Genomic DNA, 21,613 nt, shown 5'->3' on the forward strand with positions numbered 1-21,613 from the left:
TTTAAGTGTACCAATTTAAATAAGCACTGATGGCATTTTATTGTGTGCTCCAGGCTTTTGCACCCAGCAAGAATACTTATCTAGCAATATTTAACTATTTTGCTGAAATGATATTGACCTTTATAACAGGGAACATGAAAGTATGCAGAAAGAGCCTTCAATTATGTAATCAATTATTTTTTTATTTTAAATTATTATTATTTTTATTTTTTTTATCTTTAGATAAATGTAAGTTTATATACCTGTATAAACCCATCCCTTAATGCACAATTAATACTAATGAGCCTAAATGTTTTTGGACTAGGGGAAGAAACCACAGTAAAAAGTATGGAGAGAACATGAATGGTGACGGGAATCAAACCCCACACCCCGGATATGTAAAGCAAACACGGCAACCACTAAACAGCTGTTCCCCCCACAACAGATATCTGTGTTCTCAAATATACACAGCTCTGAGTTAAGCATTAACAACTAACTTTACTCTATGGGGTGTTCAGATAATTTAGGAAAGTCTTACTGTTCAAAGTATTTACAAAAATTCTATTGTAATTTAATAAGAGTCAAACCACTAACCATTAAACCATTTAATTGGTGCACTGCTATAAAAATGGATGTGGTTCTGATAAGTTTGAGAGAGTTTGATCCATTTAAGTAAATAGTCTACAGCATATGCTATGAAGAGCAAATGACAACAATGACAACAATCAGGAGGAATTAAATTTCATACCAAATGTTCTGATACAAACAGATTTCAGTTGATTACTATTTCTAAAATTTTTTGAAAGAACACCTCTCTACACCATGCCAACTAGATTAAGATCTGGACTCTGACCTGGCTGGCCAGTTCAAAACATACATTATCTTCTCCAGTTCAAATGTTAATGCCTAATCCTTGAAATGTGAAAAAATGTGTCTTTATGATATTGTATGGAAAATGATTTATACCATATATATATGTATATGTATATACCCAATATATATGTATTTATAATTTATATTCTGTCCTGTGTTAGGGTTTAGTTTATGACTGGGGATGTTGGAAAATTCTGAAGGTTATTATTATTATTATAATTTTTTTTATTCTTTTTTATAAAATCTTTTTCAGACATATACAATGAAACACGAAACAAACCAATCAATCAACAATACAGCAAAAAAAAAAAAAAAAACACCCACTCACCCTCCCCAGAGGCCAGAAGAAAGAAAGAATGAGAGAAAAAACTAAACAAATAATAATAATAATAACAAACAAACAAACAAACAAACAAACAAACAAACAAACAAACAAACAAACAAACAAACAAATACCAAAAGGGGGGGACGGCTCAAGAGTAGTGATCTAAAAAGGCTCTAATGAGAAGGTCCGGAAAACTCTAAAAGTTTGACAAAATTACAAAAGATAATTGGCTAAAATTAGCTAAAATCTAAACTGTATCCAATAAAATCTGGATCTGTTAAGTCTAACTGTATCCAGACAAACCTTTCATAATGTACATAAATTGTGATGTTAATTAATGAATGTATATCCAGTACACAGCAGAGCTTCATTCTTAGTCTGTGACCCAGTGAATCAGTATCAGGATGGCTATTCATAAGTGACTCATTTGCATGTTAATTTACGCGCATGATTATTTCACGTATACATTGCTCTAAGAATTAGTACATGTGTCAATATATTATGAAATCCTGAGTAAAGAGTTATCAATGATCTTTTACACTGAAAAAACAAATAGACAATAACAACAATTCCCCTCAAGAGGGCAGCAACGCTTTAATTACGCATTATTTTTGACCTACACAATGCTTTAATACTGGCTATAATTCTTTATGAGATTACGGTCTTACTCACTGATTAGACCTTAAAAGTATAATTTATGGAGACAATTTCTGGTCAGATTATACACGTAACTTCATATTTGAGAAGTCGAGATCGGATAAGAGATACCTTCGCATATCAGAGCTAATAGTAATGTTAATTATTAACACTTTCTATTGTTTTCATGGCCTGCACACAACCTGCCCGAATAACGTCATTGAATAATCTCATGTTTTAATCTCAGCCTAGTCCTTTCTTCGAGTTATTGTATGGAAAGACTATTGTCCCTATTTAGTTCATGCAGCATTGTCAGTAGGTTTAGTGTCAGTTACTATAAAATGACAATGATGAGATTTTCTAACACACTGATATCAATTCAAAAGTTATTTATGCATTCAATATCAAGATCATCAATCTCTCAAGTGACTGAGGTGTAACACACCTCACAGACTCTAACACACCTACACACCTAAATGCAGCAATGCCATCGAGCGTAAGAGAGATCTTTACTGGGATGTAGAACTGTGCATGATCACATAGAGGCTTTATTTTAATCTACATTATTAAAACATCTCTCATTTTTTTATCTGCAAAATGCTAAGTCCTGTTTCTTTTTTATGGCATGTTTTGTTGATTATTGAGCTGTTCAATGTTGACCTAAATTGTGAAAGACACTCTTTTTCGAAAATGGACCAAAGTACTCATCTGATCAAGGCTGTTTGTGTAGATTCTTAAACCGAGTCTCAATATTCAAATTAATTCCAGAGGTTAAAAAAAACAAAACAACAATGTTCTATCCCACTGGTTACTGATCACACAGTTTTTAAAATAATATTTCTTTACATTGGCTAATTTTTAGTGTTCCTCATCATACAGGTAACTAAACTAAAAATTAGTTAAAGGTACAAAAATTGGGGTCCAATTATGTATCATAAAGTGTATAATAATTTTTCTGAGAGTAAAAATATTTTAGATGAATTTAAGTCCAAAGCTGAGGTTCTGGGCAACATGAAAATTTAGCCAAAGAAGGCCAGAAGGAATGGATGAGGGATGGAATGAAGTTCATCATGACATTCAAATCTGCAAATGCAAAACACATGCAGTGTCTGTGGAACAGACAGATTGCTCTTGGAACATCCAGTTTGTGTGTTTCTTGATTGGTACTTGCAATGACTGTCAACAGGGTAGAAAGGGAGGCGGCTAATAGATGGATAAATAATCCTAGAGACTGAGGATTGGGAATTATGTATGGGAACGAACCGAGAACCAAAAACAGCTTCACACAGACTTGATTATGTAACGTCAGTGAGGAACACTATGTACTGTTTTCTATATACACTGCTTCAAAATTAAGGGAACACTTAATCATCGTAGTATAACAGCAAGACAATAAAACTTTAAGGATATCAATCTGTCCAGCTAGGAAGCACAATTGATTGTGAATCAGTTTCACCTGCTTTGGTGCAAATGAATACAGCAACAGGTGCACTGGAGAGGCAACAGAAAGCCATCTACTATAAAAAGAAGATGTTTTTTAGGTGGTAGCTAAAGACAGTTGCTCTCTCCTTATCCTTCTTAACTGACTTGTCTCTACCTGTAGCGTGAGGCAGTACCTGTAACCCAATCAGGTTACACAGGTAATCCAGATCCTCCAGGATGGTGCATCCATACATACTATCTCAAGGAGGTTTAATTTGACTCCCAGCACAGTTTCAAGAGCATGGCGGAGATACCAGGAGATGAGCAGTTACACAAAAAGAGTTCAACAGGGCCATAGAAAGGCAACAAACTAGCAGTAGGATCAGTATTTTCTTTATGCCAGGGCCCTATATAATGACCTCCAGAAGGCTACTGGTGTGCATGTTTCTGTCAGAAACAGACTCCATGAGGGCAGCATAAGGGCTAAACCTCCTCTAGTGGAACCTGTGCTCATGGCTTAACAATGTGCAGATCGATCTGCATTTGCACCAGAACACCAGACTTGGCAGGTCCTCCATTGCCATGCCATTCTCTTTACAGAAGAGAGCAGGTTCACACCGAGCAGACGAGGAAAATGTTAACCTGACCCCAACCTCATTAAGCATGACTGATGACTGGTTTGGAGGTAGATCAGTGAAGGTCTGGGGAAGAAACCTTAATGCAGTTAGGGGATGAAATTCTCTGAGCCACTGTCAGACCTTACGCTGGTGCAGTGGGCCCTGGGTTCCTCCTAGTGCGTGACAATACAGACCTGTATCTAATCAAAAACGTCTGCATCTGAAGCCTCTATGAAGCCTCTATGCTGCACCACAGACTGTCCTCCTGTCCCCAGTGATCCAAGTCTGGGAAGAGATCCCCCAGGACACTATCAGCCATCTCAACATGCCCAGACATTTTAAAGAGTGCATACAGGCTTGTAGGGGCCATACTATATATATAACTATATATATATATATAGTTGTGGAAATGAAACGTGACAAGGGATAGTGCAAAGAGAATTTCTGTTTTTTTTTTTTATTGTTCACTAGATAGAATAGAGCCTTTACACAAAAATGTCGTGAGATTTCTCCATATAATTTCTGGAAACACCCTTTGCCATGGCTTTGCTAATCAAGGGGTTGTGATTAGCTTTGTGTTCTTGAATTAAAGGTTAAAACAAACAGTGGCGTGTTCCATAAGTCAAACCCGAGTCACTTAATCTTCTATACCAAAAGACTGAACTGAAAAAAGTCTGTTGAGTGGCAAAGATATGCACCATTTAATGAGCTTTGCATGAAATGCCATGGAGGAACTACACAATTTTTCCATTTACTTAAAAAGGAAAAAAAAAAAGAAGAAAAAAAGAAGAATGCTGCTTGGGCAATCAATTTCCTCTCATAATAACATGCCTGCTCTCTAAAAAGCACCATGGTTTGTATTTAAAAAGCATAATATATTTATGTATTTTTGTATTTATTTATACATAATTAAGAAACTATCAGTAGTAATAACAATTCAAACACAGTTGTCAAGGACAACAAATGGACTTTAAGCAGACTTTCTTGGAGCCCTTGCATAGACCTTGCTTTGTATTCCGTTCTCTCTCTCTCTCTCTCTCTCTCTCTCTCTCTCTCTCTCTCTCTCTCTCTCTCTCTCTCACACACACACACACACACACACACACACACACACACACACACACACACACACACACACACACACACACACACACACACACACACAAAAGCTTTGAAGGTTGAGCCGTTAATTGCTAGTACTCTAAAAATTTTACAATAATCACCTGTCATGTAGCATTGCTTAAAGGTGCTGCATGTCAAAAGGAATGGAAAGCCAGACAAGAGACTTTAATACCTGTCAACAAATAAACCTTAAATGAAATACAATGAAACTAAAGAGGCCCAGTGTGAATACATGTACTTTCTGTGTGTGTGTGTGTGTGTGTGTGTGTGTGTGTGTGTGTGTGTGTGTGTGTGTGTGTGTGTGTGTGTGTGTGTGTGTCTGTGTGTGTGTGGGGGGAGATATTTGTTGTTCCCTCTTTCTGTCGTCCACCTCAGCACATGCAAACTGTATTTTTCTCCATAGCTGTCTGAGGTCCTCCCCTAATTTGTGATGTGAGTGTGTGTGAACAGAACGGGGAGGGCCCTGTGCGTGCACTAAGAATCTCTTACACTCAAACCAATCACAGGAGTTTCCCCACCCCTCTCTCTCTCTCTCTCTCTTTCTCCCTCCCTCTCTCAATCCTGCTTGTGAGCGGCTGTACTCACGCACATGGGCAGGGAAAAAAGTACAGGGTGAAAAGAGGAGGGGACAGAAAAGCTTAGACAGCTTCTGGTTTTGCTTTCAAACACTCGCTGCATGCCATATCACCTCCTCGTGCGTACAAAACTGCCGTGGCACAGACACTCTCATTCAAACACATTCAGGGAGCAATCCCATCTTGACAAATATACAAACACACAGCTTGTGTCCAGCCACCCACTCTGACAACTTCGACTCTGACGGAGAGCACCTGCAGGGAATTCTATACACTCACAGCCAAAACAGACATACGCCTGTTTTGCTGGAGTTTCAGAGCTGCCAGGACTACTGATTGGACGTGTGTGTATGCGAATGTGAAAGGAACTGGATCTTTTCTGAAATTGTCCAAATGTCAAACGAAGACTGTCGTTCCCCCATTGGCCTGGACTGCTGCAGCTGCTGCATGGATCTGGCCAATGAAAGTGAGACAGAACCAGGGCGATCTGGACTGCCAAGCCTGGGAAGCCCGACCTCCATCAGTAACTTTAGACAGCTCCGGGACCAGCTGGTCTTCCAGAACCTGAACACAGACAAGTTAAACACCATCATGAGACAGGACTCGATGGAGTCGGTGGTGCGTGACCCCTGTTACCTGCTCAACGAGGGAATCTGCAACAGCAACATCGACCAGACCATGCTGTCAATTCTGCTTTTCTTTCACAGGTACACACACACATACACACACACACACACACACACACACACACACACACACACACACACACACACACACACACACACACACACACACACATACAAACGCACACACTTTCTAAACATGGCCAAGGGCAGCAAATCATTCACACTAACTCATGATGATTTGATTGGCAGATTATAGAAGAAATTTAATAACAATTAAAAAACTATTTCTTTAATGTTGTTTAATGCATGTTGAATCCTGACTCGATGGAACTTTCACACAGTTAATTAAGAATGGATTAAATACTCAGAACTGTGCCAAAGAATTCAAACTAAATCTGTAGCCTCATTTCTGATATACTGTATAAGCACAAACTACCACAGTAATTAAACCTACTGAAGAACTACTTTACTACTTGAGGATGTAAGCTTGTGGTTACTAAACAAATAATAGCTAAAGTTAAATCCTTTACAGAAGATGTAGACTGAGTGCTGTCCAGACAGAATATAACTGTAAATCTTATTATCATCTTCATCTTCTATTTATCATTACCATTTCAAGAATATTCCTATAAATAATATATTTACAGTGTACAGTGCACTAAGTATATAATAAATGAGTCTATTTCTGGACATCCTTCCTTTACATCCAGCAGTTTGAAAGTCTTTGTATAAATGATGTTTGCTTGTGCTTCTTACCTCTCGGACTACAGTGAAAATGTAATATGAAGTAATTCACAGAAGCTTATAAAGGACGAGCAATTCCAAGTAGTTACCGGTGAGGTCTGGCACATTTAAGCACTGGCTGCATTTTTGTTTTTCCAGAAGCACACTTCCAAAATCTCCTTATTAACTCTGCTACAGACTTAAATGTTTAGCCTGATGCTACATTTAGAGGAAGGATTCATGCATGTGTGAAATGTGTTTCGACACTTGTTGAATAACTGATAGAAGTATCTGTCAGGATAATAATTACTCATGGCATTAGCTGCTGTCAGTGCACATTGTATACTTTTGGGCTTCATACAGTATGTCTGTGCTTTTATGTGAGCTTGACAAATGCATAGATGAAACATTTAAAACACACCCTGCAGACAAAGCTTCCTTATGAGACATTTGGCAGGTCATTACATAGTGAAGCATGCATTTATTTTGTGTCTTTTTTCTCTTTCCCCACTGAGTGATAAGTGACATCATAGTGCACCTTTATTCAGCAGCAAACTTGTACAAGCCACAGGTTAGACATTTCGAAACAGATTTCTCAATCGCTTTTAAGTAATTATTTAGAACTACAGTAAATGCAAGCTGAATCACTGACTTATAACAGGTTTTTTTTATAGCTTGTAAAATGATTAATGGCTAATTTCTTGTGCTAGCTTATCACTTAATATCACAAAACCTCTAGGCAAATTAGCAATCATAAATTTCATGATAACTGGCTGATGAAAATCAGGGAGGAGTCAGATAATGTGCACAACCTTCCCAGGTCATAGATACCCCTTTTATAGTGTTTGTATTGCTAAAAACATTTCACAATAACAATGATAGTGATTTATGCAGGGAATAAAACAGGACGTGGCGTGCAACATGTTATCTGTTACCACCTGAAAATTGATTATTTTTCAATAACAAGCATGCTCTGTCATGTTTTATTCCTCTTATAACACAATTCTTATTAAAGAATGACACATATACAATCCATCTATACTGTAGCTATATTTATTGTTATGCAACGTCTGTGAAAAAAAGCTTTTTATTACCATACCCAACAGGCTTTTTACCTCTCTTTTAAATTTAATAGGAAAAAATTCAACTTGTCAAGTCCTCTATCCTGAAAACTGATTAAAAATGTTTTCTTTGCAGAAAACCTCATCATATCAAAAACTGCTGTTGCTACTGTATATACAATAGCTGTTTTTAAGCTTTTACTGATCCCTGAAGGAAAGATTTGGACATCCACTGTACAAATCCCTGAGCAAGTTGTGTTAGAACACATGCATTTCTATAAACCTGATAACTGGCACAGAAAATTAAACAACAGCTTTTTACAAATCTGAATAAAGCAGTCAGCAGTGCTGAAGTATTTCCTAATGAAACTCTTTCCTAATTTAGTATAACTACATTAGGGATATATTTTAATAGATCATGTTCATTAGAGAAAAACGGGCCATTATTTAAATTCAGTGTTAGTCGTATTGTCTGTTAAGTGATATCACCACATACAGTATTTTAAGATCAGGGCTTGGGCCTTGATTAATTTAATTATTGAAAACTAAAGATGCTTTTTTCATTTTTCTTGAATTCCCACTTTCAGATGTTCCACTAAAAGACTACAGTCAAATATGCATAATTGATTAATTGCATAATTGAATGTATGAGAAATGTGGAGGGTATATAAGACCAGAAACAAATATTTCTATCATGATTCTATCTTTCATACACCAGAAGTTATTCTTAGAAGCTGCTGTTAATAAATACCCAGGTGCTTTTAGTCACTATGAGACCAGAAAAGCAATTGCACCATGGCTGTACTGTGCTTTAGAAGCAATGCCCCTCCCTCCCTCCCCCCTCCCTCCCCCTCCTCCATTTACTTACATAATGTCATATTTTTATAATTCACATAGTCAAGCAGAAATATTTCATATAATAAGCCTAAATAATAAGTTGCTTGTTTCCTAAGATGTAAACTCTTGATATTTTTTGAAAATAGCACAGGGCTATTGATATAGCTGAGATAATAGGGGTGTGTCTGTCTGAAAGTGTTTAGGACAGAGAGTAACTGGGAGATTTGGCAAGACTGCTTTCTGGTGTCCTGTACATGGAAAAACTCTGTGACCTGTTTTCTAAAAAACAAACAACCCTGAAGAGTTTATTTAATGTGTTGAAATCCATGTAAAGGATTTGGACTAGGGTGTTGTCAGCTCTAATGCTGCACTATTATTTTCCAAGTAGCCTTTAAGTTGATTCATGCCAGCCATCTCTTTGAGGATTATATCTGGGTGGAGGTATATAAAACCTATGTCACTCAAACGTTAAAATGGAGTTAACAATAAATGCTAATGTGGGATTAAGGTTAATACAAGCAGGAAAACTGATGCACGTTTACAGGTTATGCCTGTTTAAGGTCTGAACCTCAGCGGACATATACTGTATCTAACATCCTAAAGCTCCCTCACAAACAATCACGGGTACTCTTGAGCCTAGACTGTTTATACCACACTGCAGTGTTGAATTGTCTAATCTGATTGGTCAGAAGGTGTTGACTTATTTTCTAAAACATTAAATTAGATACTTGAATACTGAAAACTTGACTAGACAACGGGCACACTTGAACACAGCAATACACTGTGTTCTCAGGCTTAGGTCTCAGGAGTAAATTTTTTGGACTTCCTTATGTTCATGGTGTCATTCTTTTCCTGCAGTTAACACAAAAATATGTCAGGCAACAACTCAGAAAGCACACACGGTCACTCATATGCAAGGATTCAGGAATCATGTCTATAACACATGTCAGGATTAAAAAGCACACATACGGTTGTGTATACAACACAAACGATACGCAAACAACCCTGGCACAGTGGCCTGCTTGGGGACTTCAACTTGTCTCGAGTGGGAGGGAGGGGACTGTGTTAGGTTATAAACAATATGCCAGAGATGTGGAAAAAATCCCAAACGAAGGGACAAATAATTGAAGACTGCAAAGGTCTGTCTCTTACCATGTTCTTCTCATAATTCTACGAGGTGTAGTATGGTGTTGTGCAACTCCGTACAGTTTTTCTGAGTATTTTTTTATTTTATTTGTCTATCCAAAAACAGACTAAATTTGTGGCTATATCAAAATCTAGGGCTGCAATAGCCTATTTAAAAGACAGAAATTACCAAAGGATGAAACACATTTTCACGGATTCCTTTTAAGCCTGCAGGATATTTCTTGAAAGGAATATGGGCCAGACTACTTACGCAAATACTTCTGGGGTCATGCAAGGCGCTTGAGGTTTTGGCTGAAGAGCTTCCTTTTGAAAGTTGTTTTGGAGAAAGCAAGCCTGATCCTACAAGATAGGATAAGGCAGGGGAAATCTGGGCTTTGAGGACCCCAAGCACTTCCTACCTCTACAATGCCCCTTAACCTGCTTGTATGCTATAGCCATCTCTTGGAAGGAGATCAAGTGAATGCATTTCACAAGTCACAGTCCCTGCTCCCAGCTGTGTCAATAAATATTACAAAAAAAAAAGTGCAAGGGAAAAGCACAGTGTGAACAGAAGTGCTAATTCAGGGAGGTCTCTCCCCTGGGAAATACACAAAGCTGAGACAAGCTTTTCATAACTTCCTGTATGACCTCATTTAAATTAAAAGAATCAAATACTTTTTTGAGAAATGAGCTATTTAAAGAAAGGATTGTAAGATTGTAAGAGACTGTAAGGTTGTCATGTATTCGACGTCATTAATGGATTTAGCCTGGTCAGGATCATAGTGGATTTGAAGCGATATCGCTAGCACACTCTGGGGGTGAGAACTTATAGGATAGGTGAAGCAGGAATAAATACACCATCATTTTTTGGGAGGTCTGAACCACAAACCAGAAAACCCGGTCATCGGAAAAACATGTACAGAAACACCAGACAGAGAGTATCCCAAGCTAAGGAGTAAACCAGAGGTTGTGAGGTAGCTGTGTTTGCTGCTGTGCAATCATAATGCCCTTAGCAAGAAATAATGTAAAGCTGTCAGGAATATCAACACCTCTCTCAAAATGTGTTGAGAAATAATTAAGTTAATATAAACATCCACTGAAATCACTTGGCATCAACTAAAACCATACTGGCAAACCTTGACATCAATGTCACAACACATAATTTGGTAATTTTATAAATTCTGAAGCGATGACTGCAACAGGAGTGGTAGATTTATCTGGAATCATCTTTTAATTGTAGTTAAAGACACCTCACTTGATCACATAATTGCTTTTAAAATAGGGACTATGATTCAACTCAACCATTGACTATAGTGGATATAAGTAAATTGTCAGGGGAATCGCAGAAACCTAGGAGTATTATATCCTTTTTAATTGACAGGTTGAATAAAAGCATTGTAAATGACTCAGTCAATGAAAGGGGCCAACTTCTTGGTGCATGGTGCTTTTCTTCACCGAAACAGTGCAATTGGTACAAAAAGCCACTGCTTACCAGGCACACCCAATCCTGGTATTTTCAAAACCAACCAAAACATCTGACTCAATAGAATCAAGCAGATAATGCCAAACTATTCATTATCACCGTAATAGATGCTGTAGATGTGAATCAAACAATGTCAGACACAAAAAAATTAGCTTCTGAGCCGGTGTGGTTAGCAAATAATGGAGTAATAAAAGAGGCAGAATGAAAAGGTTGTTTATTCTTACTAAAGGAAAGTAAAACCATTTAAGTATTAGGAACAAAACAAAGTCATATAACTTATCTATGTACTGTATGCTTTCAGATAAGCCAATGCTAAGCAATGCTAAGCTAATGTAAATAGCCTAGTGCTCTTAGCTTGTGAAACACACTCAGGTCAAGGGTTTTTGGCTTAGGAAAACACAACGCAATCTCTCTTGGATGGGCACACTGATGTTGATCACAGAGCTAGTCGAAGCCTGATTATACTCGACGAATTGCCTTAAGACATGGCTGTCTTTAAACACAAATATGTGGAAATCTGTAGAGAGCCATTGCAATTAAATAGCAATACATATCCAGTTTAATTAATTTTGCAAGACTTTGTAAGTTAATATAGATGATAAATCTAGTCATGTATGTATGTATGTATGTATGTATGTATGTATGTATGTGGTCTTGTGAGACTACTGGGCACGTCGCAAAGCCAGAAATTTAACAAGTTCACAATGCTATTGTCAACGCAGCTGAGGAGGTCAAAGTGAGGTAAATCTTATCCAAAAATTTTTCCTCATGCCCACAGAGAGTGCTGGCAGGAACAGCTGTGGACTGGAATAGCTCACCTTTGGGTTCAGATCTGGCCCAATGCCCTAAAAAGGCCAAAATAACTCTGCAAAAATCTGCACAGCTTCTTCACTCACTTGTCTGTTCTCGCTGATCCAAATCAATACTGAATCAACCTTCTGACAGAATCTGAGCACAACAGAAAATATGCTGCATCTTTTTCTCTCTCTTTTTCTGTCTTTGCTGTAATAATAATGGCATTGTGTTTATATTATAATTTAGTTCTAGAAAGATTATAAAGTTTACTTAGTTAAGTAAAGTGTTGTAGTGTCACACCCAAGTTTTATTAGAGAAATAAATTAAGGAACATATGCAAAAATGTTAAAAACTGAGATATAGAGTGTAAAAACAATCTGCAGCACTCCAAAACCTGACCGTTAACAGTATTAGGGCTTTGAAAATACCCAATAGGAATATTTACTAAATTATGTTACAATAAACAGTAGTGATTAGACATGCTAGCATACACTATATGATGGAATTAGTAGGAGAGGACAGAAGGAGTCGATTTTGCAGGGTCGAGTGTAGAAAGCTGCACTCCCGGCAAAAGAAATTCCCGGCATCCCTAATACCATCCCCACCTTATGCCCATTGTCTTGATCCACAATTTTCCACCACACCCCATCTCTGCACCACATATACATGTTAGATGGTTTACGTACTATAGGTTTTTACTTTTATTTACTTTTGGACAAATATTTTTTGCAAAATATTCTTAATGTAAAATGTAATTAATTATTTAATTTAAATAATTAATCCTTTTGATTGACTGATTGATTTGGTTTATTGTTTAGGTTTTTGTACATATACCTTTACTGTGTCATTTTAAGTGTATTATATATTTTGATATATTAAATTCTTTAATTACTATTAAATTATTTAAGCATTATTTCTCTTATAGTGATTTTACATTTTGTATTTTATAACATTATTATTATTATTATTATTATTATTATTATTATTATTATTATTATTATATACAAATGTAGACAAGAAAATACAACCAACAGGAAAGCTCCTACCTCTTACTTAAGTGTTTTTATCTGTTCAGTTTTGATTATTTCACAAATCTAGTAAACTATTTTATCTTTTCTAAAATAAGCCATTCATAAACATGTCATTTTAAAACAATTTTCTACATATAGTTATGTACATATTGACTGATTTCACCTTACGCATTTAAACATTTTAACATACAATGCTCTCCAAGGGTTCTACATAGAAATTTTTCTCAAGTACAGAATTGCAGGGTTCTAGAACCTCAAGGAACCTCTTTATTTATTTATTTTTTTAAAGAGTGCACCACAATCCCTATTTCTGTTCCACTTTCCAGTGTAGAAATTTGGCAATGTCAGCCAGTGGCATAACAAAATTTGGATATTAATTTGTCTTTCCAGATTTTAACCAGATTTGTTTGTCTATTTGTTTTTACTATGTCTAAAAAAAAGAACCTACACGATTCATGATTTGAATTCAATGGAAAACATGCAGACGGTATTTTGCGTTATTTATATACCTGATAAACAATTCGTTCTTATTGATTTGAAGGCTGTTGCTGATTTTTTTCACAATCTGTTTATGAAGGAGTGCCACCTCTGCATTGCCACGATTCCTCAGATAATTTGCCTAGCTCATTTGTGGCCACCATGCCATCGGGAGTGGCTGTCAGCCGAATGACTTACATAAGAGATAGTGTATGACAGCGAGGGCAGAGTGGTGAGCTCTGTTAAGGTGCTGCTCTGCATTAGTCCTATCTACTCACATTCAGGCAATGACATCTATTACGATAATGAGAGAGACTGTCAGCAACAGCCATCCCCCTTCCTGGCCAAGCATAACCCAACTCTTGCAATCAGATCCTGTCCACCATGACCTAGATGCTGTTGCTATTGTGATCTCTGTGACATTGTTAACAAGGATAATGCAAATAACCCAATAATAAAGAAGCTGTTATTTAAAAAAAAAAAAAAGTGCAGAAGCTAGCCTAGCTATGGATGAAGGATTGTTGGTGTCATGTTTACACTGTTCTAAGATTAACCCAGACAAGGCCTAGCTTAGCCTGAAAGAATCATTGTGTCGTGTCTCCATATGAAGAGGGAGAAATGAATCATCCAAATATCACAGCTTATCCTTTGTTTGACTAGAAAGCTCCAAATAATGCTTTTCCTCAGGCATGTTGTTTGGCAGTCAAAGCAATGTACCCCTACACATGCATGTTACTGAAGCTTGCCAGTGAAACAGTATGATTTTACTCTGTACCTTTACACTGATGTTCAGGACACTGTCTGTGTGTGCCGACTGCAGTTGTACTGTTGAGTCTGGCAAGCGAGATTTTCTTTCTCCAAAACAGCCTTTCCTTTGTAAACAGCTCTAAACTCTCTGTTTTGGTTTGTGGCCCCTGATGGGTAATTACAGGAGCTTTTTTGTTTTATAAAATGCCACTCTCACGCAATGGTTTGAAGCCATATGACAAGCTGTAAAAAACACTGTGATTTTCTAGACTGCATATTTGAATCCAACTTTTAGGTGGCAGGTGGTAATTTCTACACTACGGTAAACATCAGTTTGTCTATTAAAGCAATACACGAATGCCTGAAATTTGAGTTGAATTACCAGCAAACAAATTTACATTGATATAATATCAGTATCTGAAACAAACCCTTCAAAATATAGATTTCCGAAAACACAAACTTGAACAATTGTTTTTAATCAGAGTAAAGAATTCAACTCGCGTTGTAGCGGATAATTTCATCATAACAAATTCAGAGATCAGTTTCCCTTCACTGAGTCATATAAGGTGATACCGCTACTTCTGCAACTCAAGCCTTACTTAATCAGTGTCTTACTTAATGTTGCAACCTTTTATTACATTAGTGTGATGAAAACAAGGAGACGAAAAAATACCAGAAGTGTTTTTTTTTTGTTTTTTGCTTGCACTTGTTCAAGCAGATACAAGATTTGTCTAATCTAGGTGTGTCAGTGTGTTAGGGACGAAGGGGTGGTTGGTTTAGGAATGAGGATGCTGTTATATATGATTATAATTCTTAGTTACGTCCCTGAAATAAGATCAATATCATAATAAAATCTATGGCAAAATGTCATACAAAACTAAACTCATGATAGAAGTATTTGGCAACAATTCCTATATTTTTGTTTGTATTTTTTTGCAAATTCACAGACTGTTCTCCACTCTTACTATCATTTTATATTCTCTAAATCAATGGACTCAAATAGTGTCCATTGGCAAAATGCTAAAATTGGACCTACGGGATTCCTGTTTTTAACCAAAACTGGTGCTCATGTGTAACATACAAGTACTGTATAAGACATTTTGTTGTAATGCATAGGATTGTGATTGAATGAGGTAAATACAGTCCCAGTTATAGATCCAACGATCCGAAATCACTGATTTGATTTTGGCCTTTTCAATAATCCGTGCAGTATTTGGGCATGTAAAGATTTGTCCTTTACTTTCGACTCATTTCCTACATTGTGTTTACCACAGCTGTGGGAGAATAACGGGGAAGGCAATTTTAGTTAAGCAACCTTTATGTAGCTTTACAGGAAACTATCAACTTGTCCTGGAAACACCCTGTTTCATGCCTGTGCGTCTCCTTTTGTGTTTTCATTAGAAAATAAAACAAAAACAAAAAGTTCCAATTTGTCTGCCTTTAAGTGTTAGTCTGCACTAGACCTTTTCACCTTTAAGGCTTTTTCTTGTAAGTTAGGATTAGGTTAATTGCTTGTAAATACAGGATTGAACAGGTTTGCTTTCAGACTCCTGAGATGGGGTCATACTGAGCAGGCTGCTGTATTAAGAGCGCTCTCTGCCAAAAACAGGGACTGATTGATCTGATTGTCTTTAGGCCTTACCCAGGTTAAATAAATCATCTGAGCACGATTCTGTCTGAGCCTCACATTTTATGATCTATTTGCTAAAACTGCTGTGCAACAGTTTGACTAGCTCTGATCATTCTGCATGCAGTAACACCTCTGTTGTCAAAGAAGGACACTAAGTCCCATTTACCCAGTTTGTGGTGGCATTCTTTCCACTGAGATGTCATAGAGCAAATCATGAGTGAGGTACAAGTCTGCCTGTTAACATGGCAGCTAATAGGCAAATGACTCAGCAGAGCAAAGCAGTCTGGAAAACAGAGAAGAGCAAAAGAACACAGCTTACACGTCCTGCCAAAGAAACCCACATAGACTGCCAAGAAACTCAAGAGAATGAGGCCTGGGACGTGAAAGATTTTGCTCTGTGTTAATGCAACGGGTTGAATGGATTCCACAGAGCAGGGCTTTTGGAATTCCAAAAAGTCTTGTTTGTTGCATGACTTCATTCACTTGCAGTGTCCTAATCCTCGCAGGGTGCATTTAATGGACATATAAAAGTATTTGTACACACAAAAAAGGAAAACCTTGAAATGCTGAAATGCTTAGCATAATTTTACTAGTAACATGCTAACAATGAATATACTGAAACTTGTATTTCAAAACATTTAGATGGTTTAGCATTAACTTCTTCTTTTAACTAATTCTGCATTCTCAGGGTCTGCAAGTGTTGGCACAGTAAGCGTCATCACATAAGTTTCGATTAGATTAAGACAAATTTTGTCCTCTTGTCTTTATTTCAGAATCCCTTAAATTTCCAGACAGTTCTCTTATTCTTCGTATTAGTTGCTCTTCCTTATTTAGGTCTTCTCCCTTAGTTATTAATCTACTAAAATGAAAAATAGCAGACAAATCATTCATTTCACAGTAATGTACTGGCTTTCCTTCACATATGATCCCTCTTGATACAAAAATTACATTAATTTTACATTAATCTACAAAAATTGCCTTAATCTACTTCAGCGCCAGCATAATCTTCCCTTGATGTCAGTTCCATCTTATATCTACTTAAATCTAAATCATCAATTAAATGATCTTAAAAATACCTCTTACTTCAACATTGCACTGGAACAATTTCTTATTGTTTAAGCTCAACACAATGCATTGCTGTATTTGCACAAAAGACATGATATACATTATACTCAGTTTTAAAGCAAATTGTGTTTGGCTACTTTTACCACCCCAAAGTTAATCATTTCCCAGTAGCAAGTTGTACCGTTCTTATACCACAGCAATATGTTAAAGATAACACACCATGCTTTTTTTATCTGTGTAAAATGACATTTAATCTTGTGGAATGGCCACAAAAGATTTGGAAGACGCCTTTATCCAGAGCAACTAACATTTGTCTCTTATTTTTATTCGCCTGAGTAATTGAGGGTTAAGGGCCTTGGTCAGGGGCCCAGAACTGGCAGCTTGTTGGACCTGTGACACAACCTTCCAATCAGTAGTCCAATACATTAACCACTCACTAGGCCACCAAACCCCCCATATTTCAAAGTTAAAATGGCACAAAAACAAAAAAAGAATACTACGACTACTTTAAAAAAAAAATAACTCCTTACAGAATCTTTCTATTAATGATTAGACTTTTTTAGTTAAATAGCAGCACTTAAAAAAAGAAAAAAACTTTCATGCCACAACCCTGCTATGGTATGTCAGATATAGTACTTAGTTGATGTTGCACCGAATAAAATCAATAGACTTCTCACACAGCTTACGTCTGCCTTATGTGATGTCCTTTTCTGTGCTTAAGATCTTTTGTTAGGAAGCTTGTGTTTATTGTCTTCCTCTCTAGAGAATTCCAATCCCCAGAATTCATTTAAGTTAAGTGTGGAAGTGGCAATGAATTTCATATCTAAGCCACTATAGACCCAAAGCTTATTAGCACCTGGGCCTTGATGCATTTCTTTAGAGATTCCTCTGTTGCTCCTTCTTGCCCGTATTACATGTATGAAGGGCAAACTGTGCAGAACAGATTAAAGAATTAAAGTCTGGTCTATCAGCTGATCCAGTAATAAGAAGCTCATGGTTTTCCATATGTCAGCATTTTCATTCATGTGAAGTCTGATAACTGTAATAAGGGATCAACACAGATTTTATGGGTACATTAAAACAAAAATGCTCCACAACTGGCAGACTGTAGTCTGGATGCAGACACAGTGAAAAATTTTCAGCGTGCTCTTGAGACTAAAAAAAAAAAAAAAAAAATGCTGACTACAGTTCAGCGGCTCTAGTTTTCTAATCATTAACCAGCTTGCGTTGTGCAGCAGATCAGTAGTGGAATAGCAAGGAAAGGGCTTGTGAAAGGGCTTATTAAAAGAAAAAAGACCCTAGTAAAAAAATATATATATAACCATTTTAAAATCTTCTTAAAATTAATTCATTTGAACTTGTTGTGTAACATTCTGTCATGACTCCTGCTTCTGATATATAAAAATACATTTAATGTATTTTAGTAAAGTTCTTTAGTGTCAAGAATCTGTAAAATATATGCCTGAAGGAAGGACAAAAATAGTTGAACGTCACGCAAAACCTAGGAATTAGATTCAGAAAGCTGAAGTGTTAAGAAAAACGTTAGAAAAATGTACAATACACCTACAGTAAGAAGTGGTCAGGTACCCATAATGCAAGATCACTGCATGACTTGAAAATAATGACATACTTTGTATACATAAAATGCATCCAATGTACATTTGCTTCCCCTTTCAATTAATGTTTTCTACAGTTTGCCTAAAGAACTGGGAGTACTGCCAAGTACACTATCAGAGGAAGCACAGCAGAACAACAGCTGTGAGCACCCTCGCTCCCCACCTCTTTCTCTTCCTTTTTTTTTTATTTCCCTCTTTCGCTGTTCTCTCACACATGCAATGAAACACACACACACACACACACACACACACACACACACACACACACACACACACACACACACACACACACACACACACACACACACACACACACACAGACATGCACACACAAACACAGACACACACACATAAACACACGCCCGTCAACTGTGTCAGACAGTGACACAGCACACCCTTCTCACGAACATTCACAAAACACAAGTGTCTGGAGCTGCAACAATGAGTGTTAATGACAGAAGTATTAGTGCTGCACCCATTTTCAGTTGAAGACCTAACACCTCCTTAAGAAAATACATCATGTTGATCCCATTTGTCAGCAAAATAAATAAAAAGGTGCAGAAGAAATATTTTTGACTCGGAAATATTATAGCTATCATAACAATCCACCGCACCCCAAACATTGTGTTCAGGCGAATCAGTGTGCTGTGTGCTTTGGATCTACTTCACTCATGTAGAAAAAGAGTCAACAGAGAATGCTCAGCAGCTTGAAAGCACAGCGCCTTAACTGCCACTTCCAATCCCACTTCTCAGGGGATCTGTCTAATAATAGGGCTTTTCTATGTCTGCTTTCCACGCTGTCCTCATGTGAGGGTCACGTAGAGGCTCGTCCTATGCGCTGTTTACTTCTCATGTTGCCAGGAAACTCCTAGTTACCAAGTTTGTATATGGTCTGAAGTGCAGGGCTGATTACTGTAAGTCCACCTAATCTCTGAGTATATAGTAAAGCTGAATGTTGGCAGGCTTTCTGCAGTTTTTATTATTTACACCATTCTAAATAGGAAATATAAATAGTCACAGTTGCTACACAAGCGTGTATGTTATAAAGTATGTGCAATGCAAAATGAGTTTTAGAGGCAAAGATGTGGATTTGATTGGAAACGCATCATATTTTGGTGCATAAACGAATCAAAAGAATATACGTAGGAACACTCCGTTCAGGTCAATGATGGACCTGCATTTAAAAATAAATAGACTAATGTATTAAATAATTAGTATCGCAGTATTCATAACCATTTACGGGAATTTAAGTGATATCCAGAGGTACAAAATACATGGTGTGCGTATGAAGCCTGACAGATTGATCAGGTGTTTGGGTTGTAGACAACTCAACACCCCTGATCTGTAAAGCATGCAAAAGCCAAAAGGCAGAGACAGTGCAAACTTTGCTTTGCCACAAGCAAACATACAGTTCAAGGCAATCTCTCCAGAGGCCTGGGGGGCATTCGGAATGTCAGAGCTAGGAGCCTAACACCTCTGCTCATGCCAGGAATAGCAGAGAACGAGACAAGCAGTCGAGCACTCGTGCACACGTGAAAGGCACGCTAATTACCTGGCTAGGCCAGACAGCAGCACACTCCTGTGCTTCAGGCTAAAGGAGCTTTACATGTTGACACAGTATCATGATCAGCGCAAAAAAACATGCAGATGGATGAGTGAACTCATTTAGTGGTTTAGGAACATCATTCGGCTGGTGCACTGGGTGGATCTGAGCACATAATAGAGGGATGGAATGTTTTCATCAGTATGAACCCTTAAAGATCATTTTACCTCACAGAGTCTGTGTGTTCTTTATTGTGTTGCACTAAGATAAGGTAGAAGAGTTTTCTTGAGAAACACAAATGGATGTCTGCTGTTGATGAAGATGAAGAAAAATAAAAATAGACTATCAAAATATATTGGAACACTTTGGGTGTGGCAAGTTAGAATTTCAGACATGTATCTGGTTTATTAGGAATGCTCATTAAGCTATAAAAAAATATGGGGGGGGGGGGGGTGTTGGCACAAGCCACCGTGGCTTAATGGTTAACAGATTTGTGTCGCACCTCCTGGGTTAGGATTTAAGTTCCAGTCTCCGCCCTGCATGCGGGGAGTTTGCATATTCTTTGCATCTTTTAATTGTCCACTGTGTATATGTTTGTGTTTTGTGTGTGTGCCTGTGATTGGCTGGCAATTCATCTAGGGCGCCCTCCTTCCGAGTCCACTGGGATAGACTTCTGGCTTCATGTTACACTGTACAGGAAAAGCAGTAAAGAAAATAGATTATGGACACGAATGGATGGATGGATAGATGGACACACTGGAACATGCCAGTTTTTCTTCTCTTATAGCTGTTTCACCTCATAATAACCTACCCACCTCACCTTCTAATAACTCCTCAAGTTTAACTGGACAAAACAAAATCCACATGTAGTTATTGCTGATGGAGAAGTTTTGAATAAAAGGAGATATTTATTTTGAATTTTTAAATGTCATTCCCGGTGTCAGCGATTAGTAACAGTTAGAAGAAAAAAGCCTTTACAGTTACATGGCAACATGACAAGCTGCATTTTTATGCATTATCAATTTCAATAGTGAGAGTAAAATAATAATAATAATAATAATAATAATAATAATAATAATAATAATAATAATAATAATAATAATCATCATCATCATCATCATCATCATCATCATCATCATCATCATAATAATATATGTGAATCTGGTATTTACACAATATACATCTAAGCTACATTGTAAGCAACATCTAATTAGTGGAAGCTCCAAAACATGAAATGTAACTAAAAATGGACAAAAATTCTATAATGCTATAAAAGGAATACAACATTGCAGTTTGGAAAGTATC

General features: G+C 37.1%; 1 protein-coding gene across 1 annotated transcript in view; it reads left to right on the plus strand.

Moving 5' to 3' along the window:
* The first annotated feature begins 5,600 nt into the window (after window positions 1–5,600).
* The window catches only part of tsc22d3 (TSC22 domain family, member 3), a 30,221-nt gene continuing 14,208 nt past the window's right edge, over window positions 5,601–21,613 (plus strand). Inside the window, exon 1 of the mRNA XM_027136119.2 lies at window positions 5,601–6,256. Within this exon, the coding sequence (XP_026991920.1) occupies window positions 5,943–6,256 (314 nt within the window). The 5' untranslated portion in view covers window positions 5,601–5,942. The remainder of the gene's footprint in view (window positions 6,257–21,613) is intronic.

Source organism: Tachysurus fulvidraco, chromosome 17, assembly GCF_022655615.1.
Source record: "Tachysurus fulvidraco isolate hzauxx_2018 chromosome 17, HZAU_PFXX_2.0, whole genome shotgun sequence".
NCBI classification, from domain to species: Eukaryota; Metazoa; Chordata; class Actinopteri; order Siluriformes; family Bagridae; genus Tachysurus; species Tachysurus fulvidraco.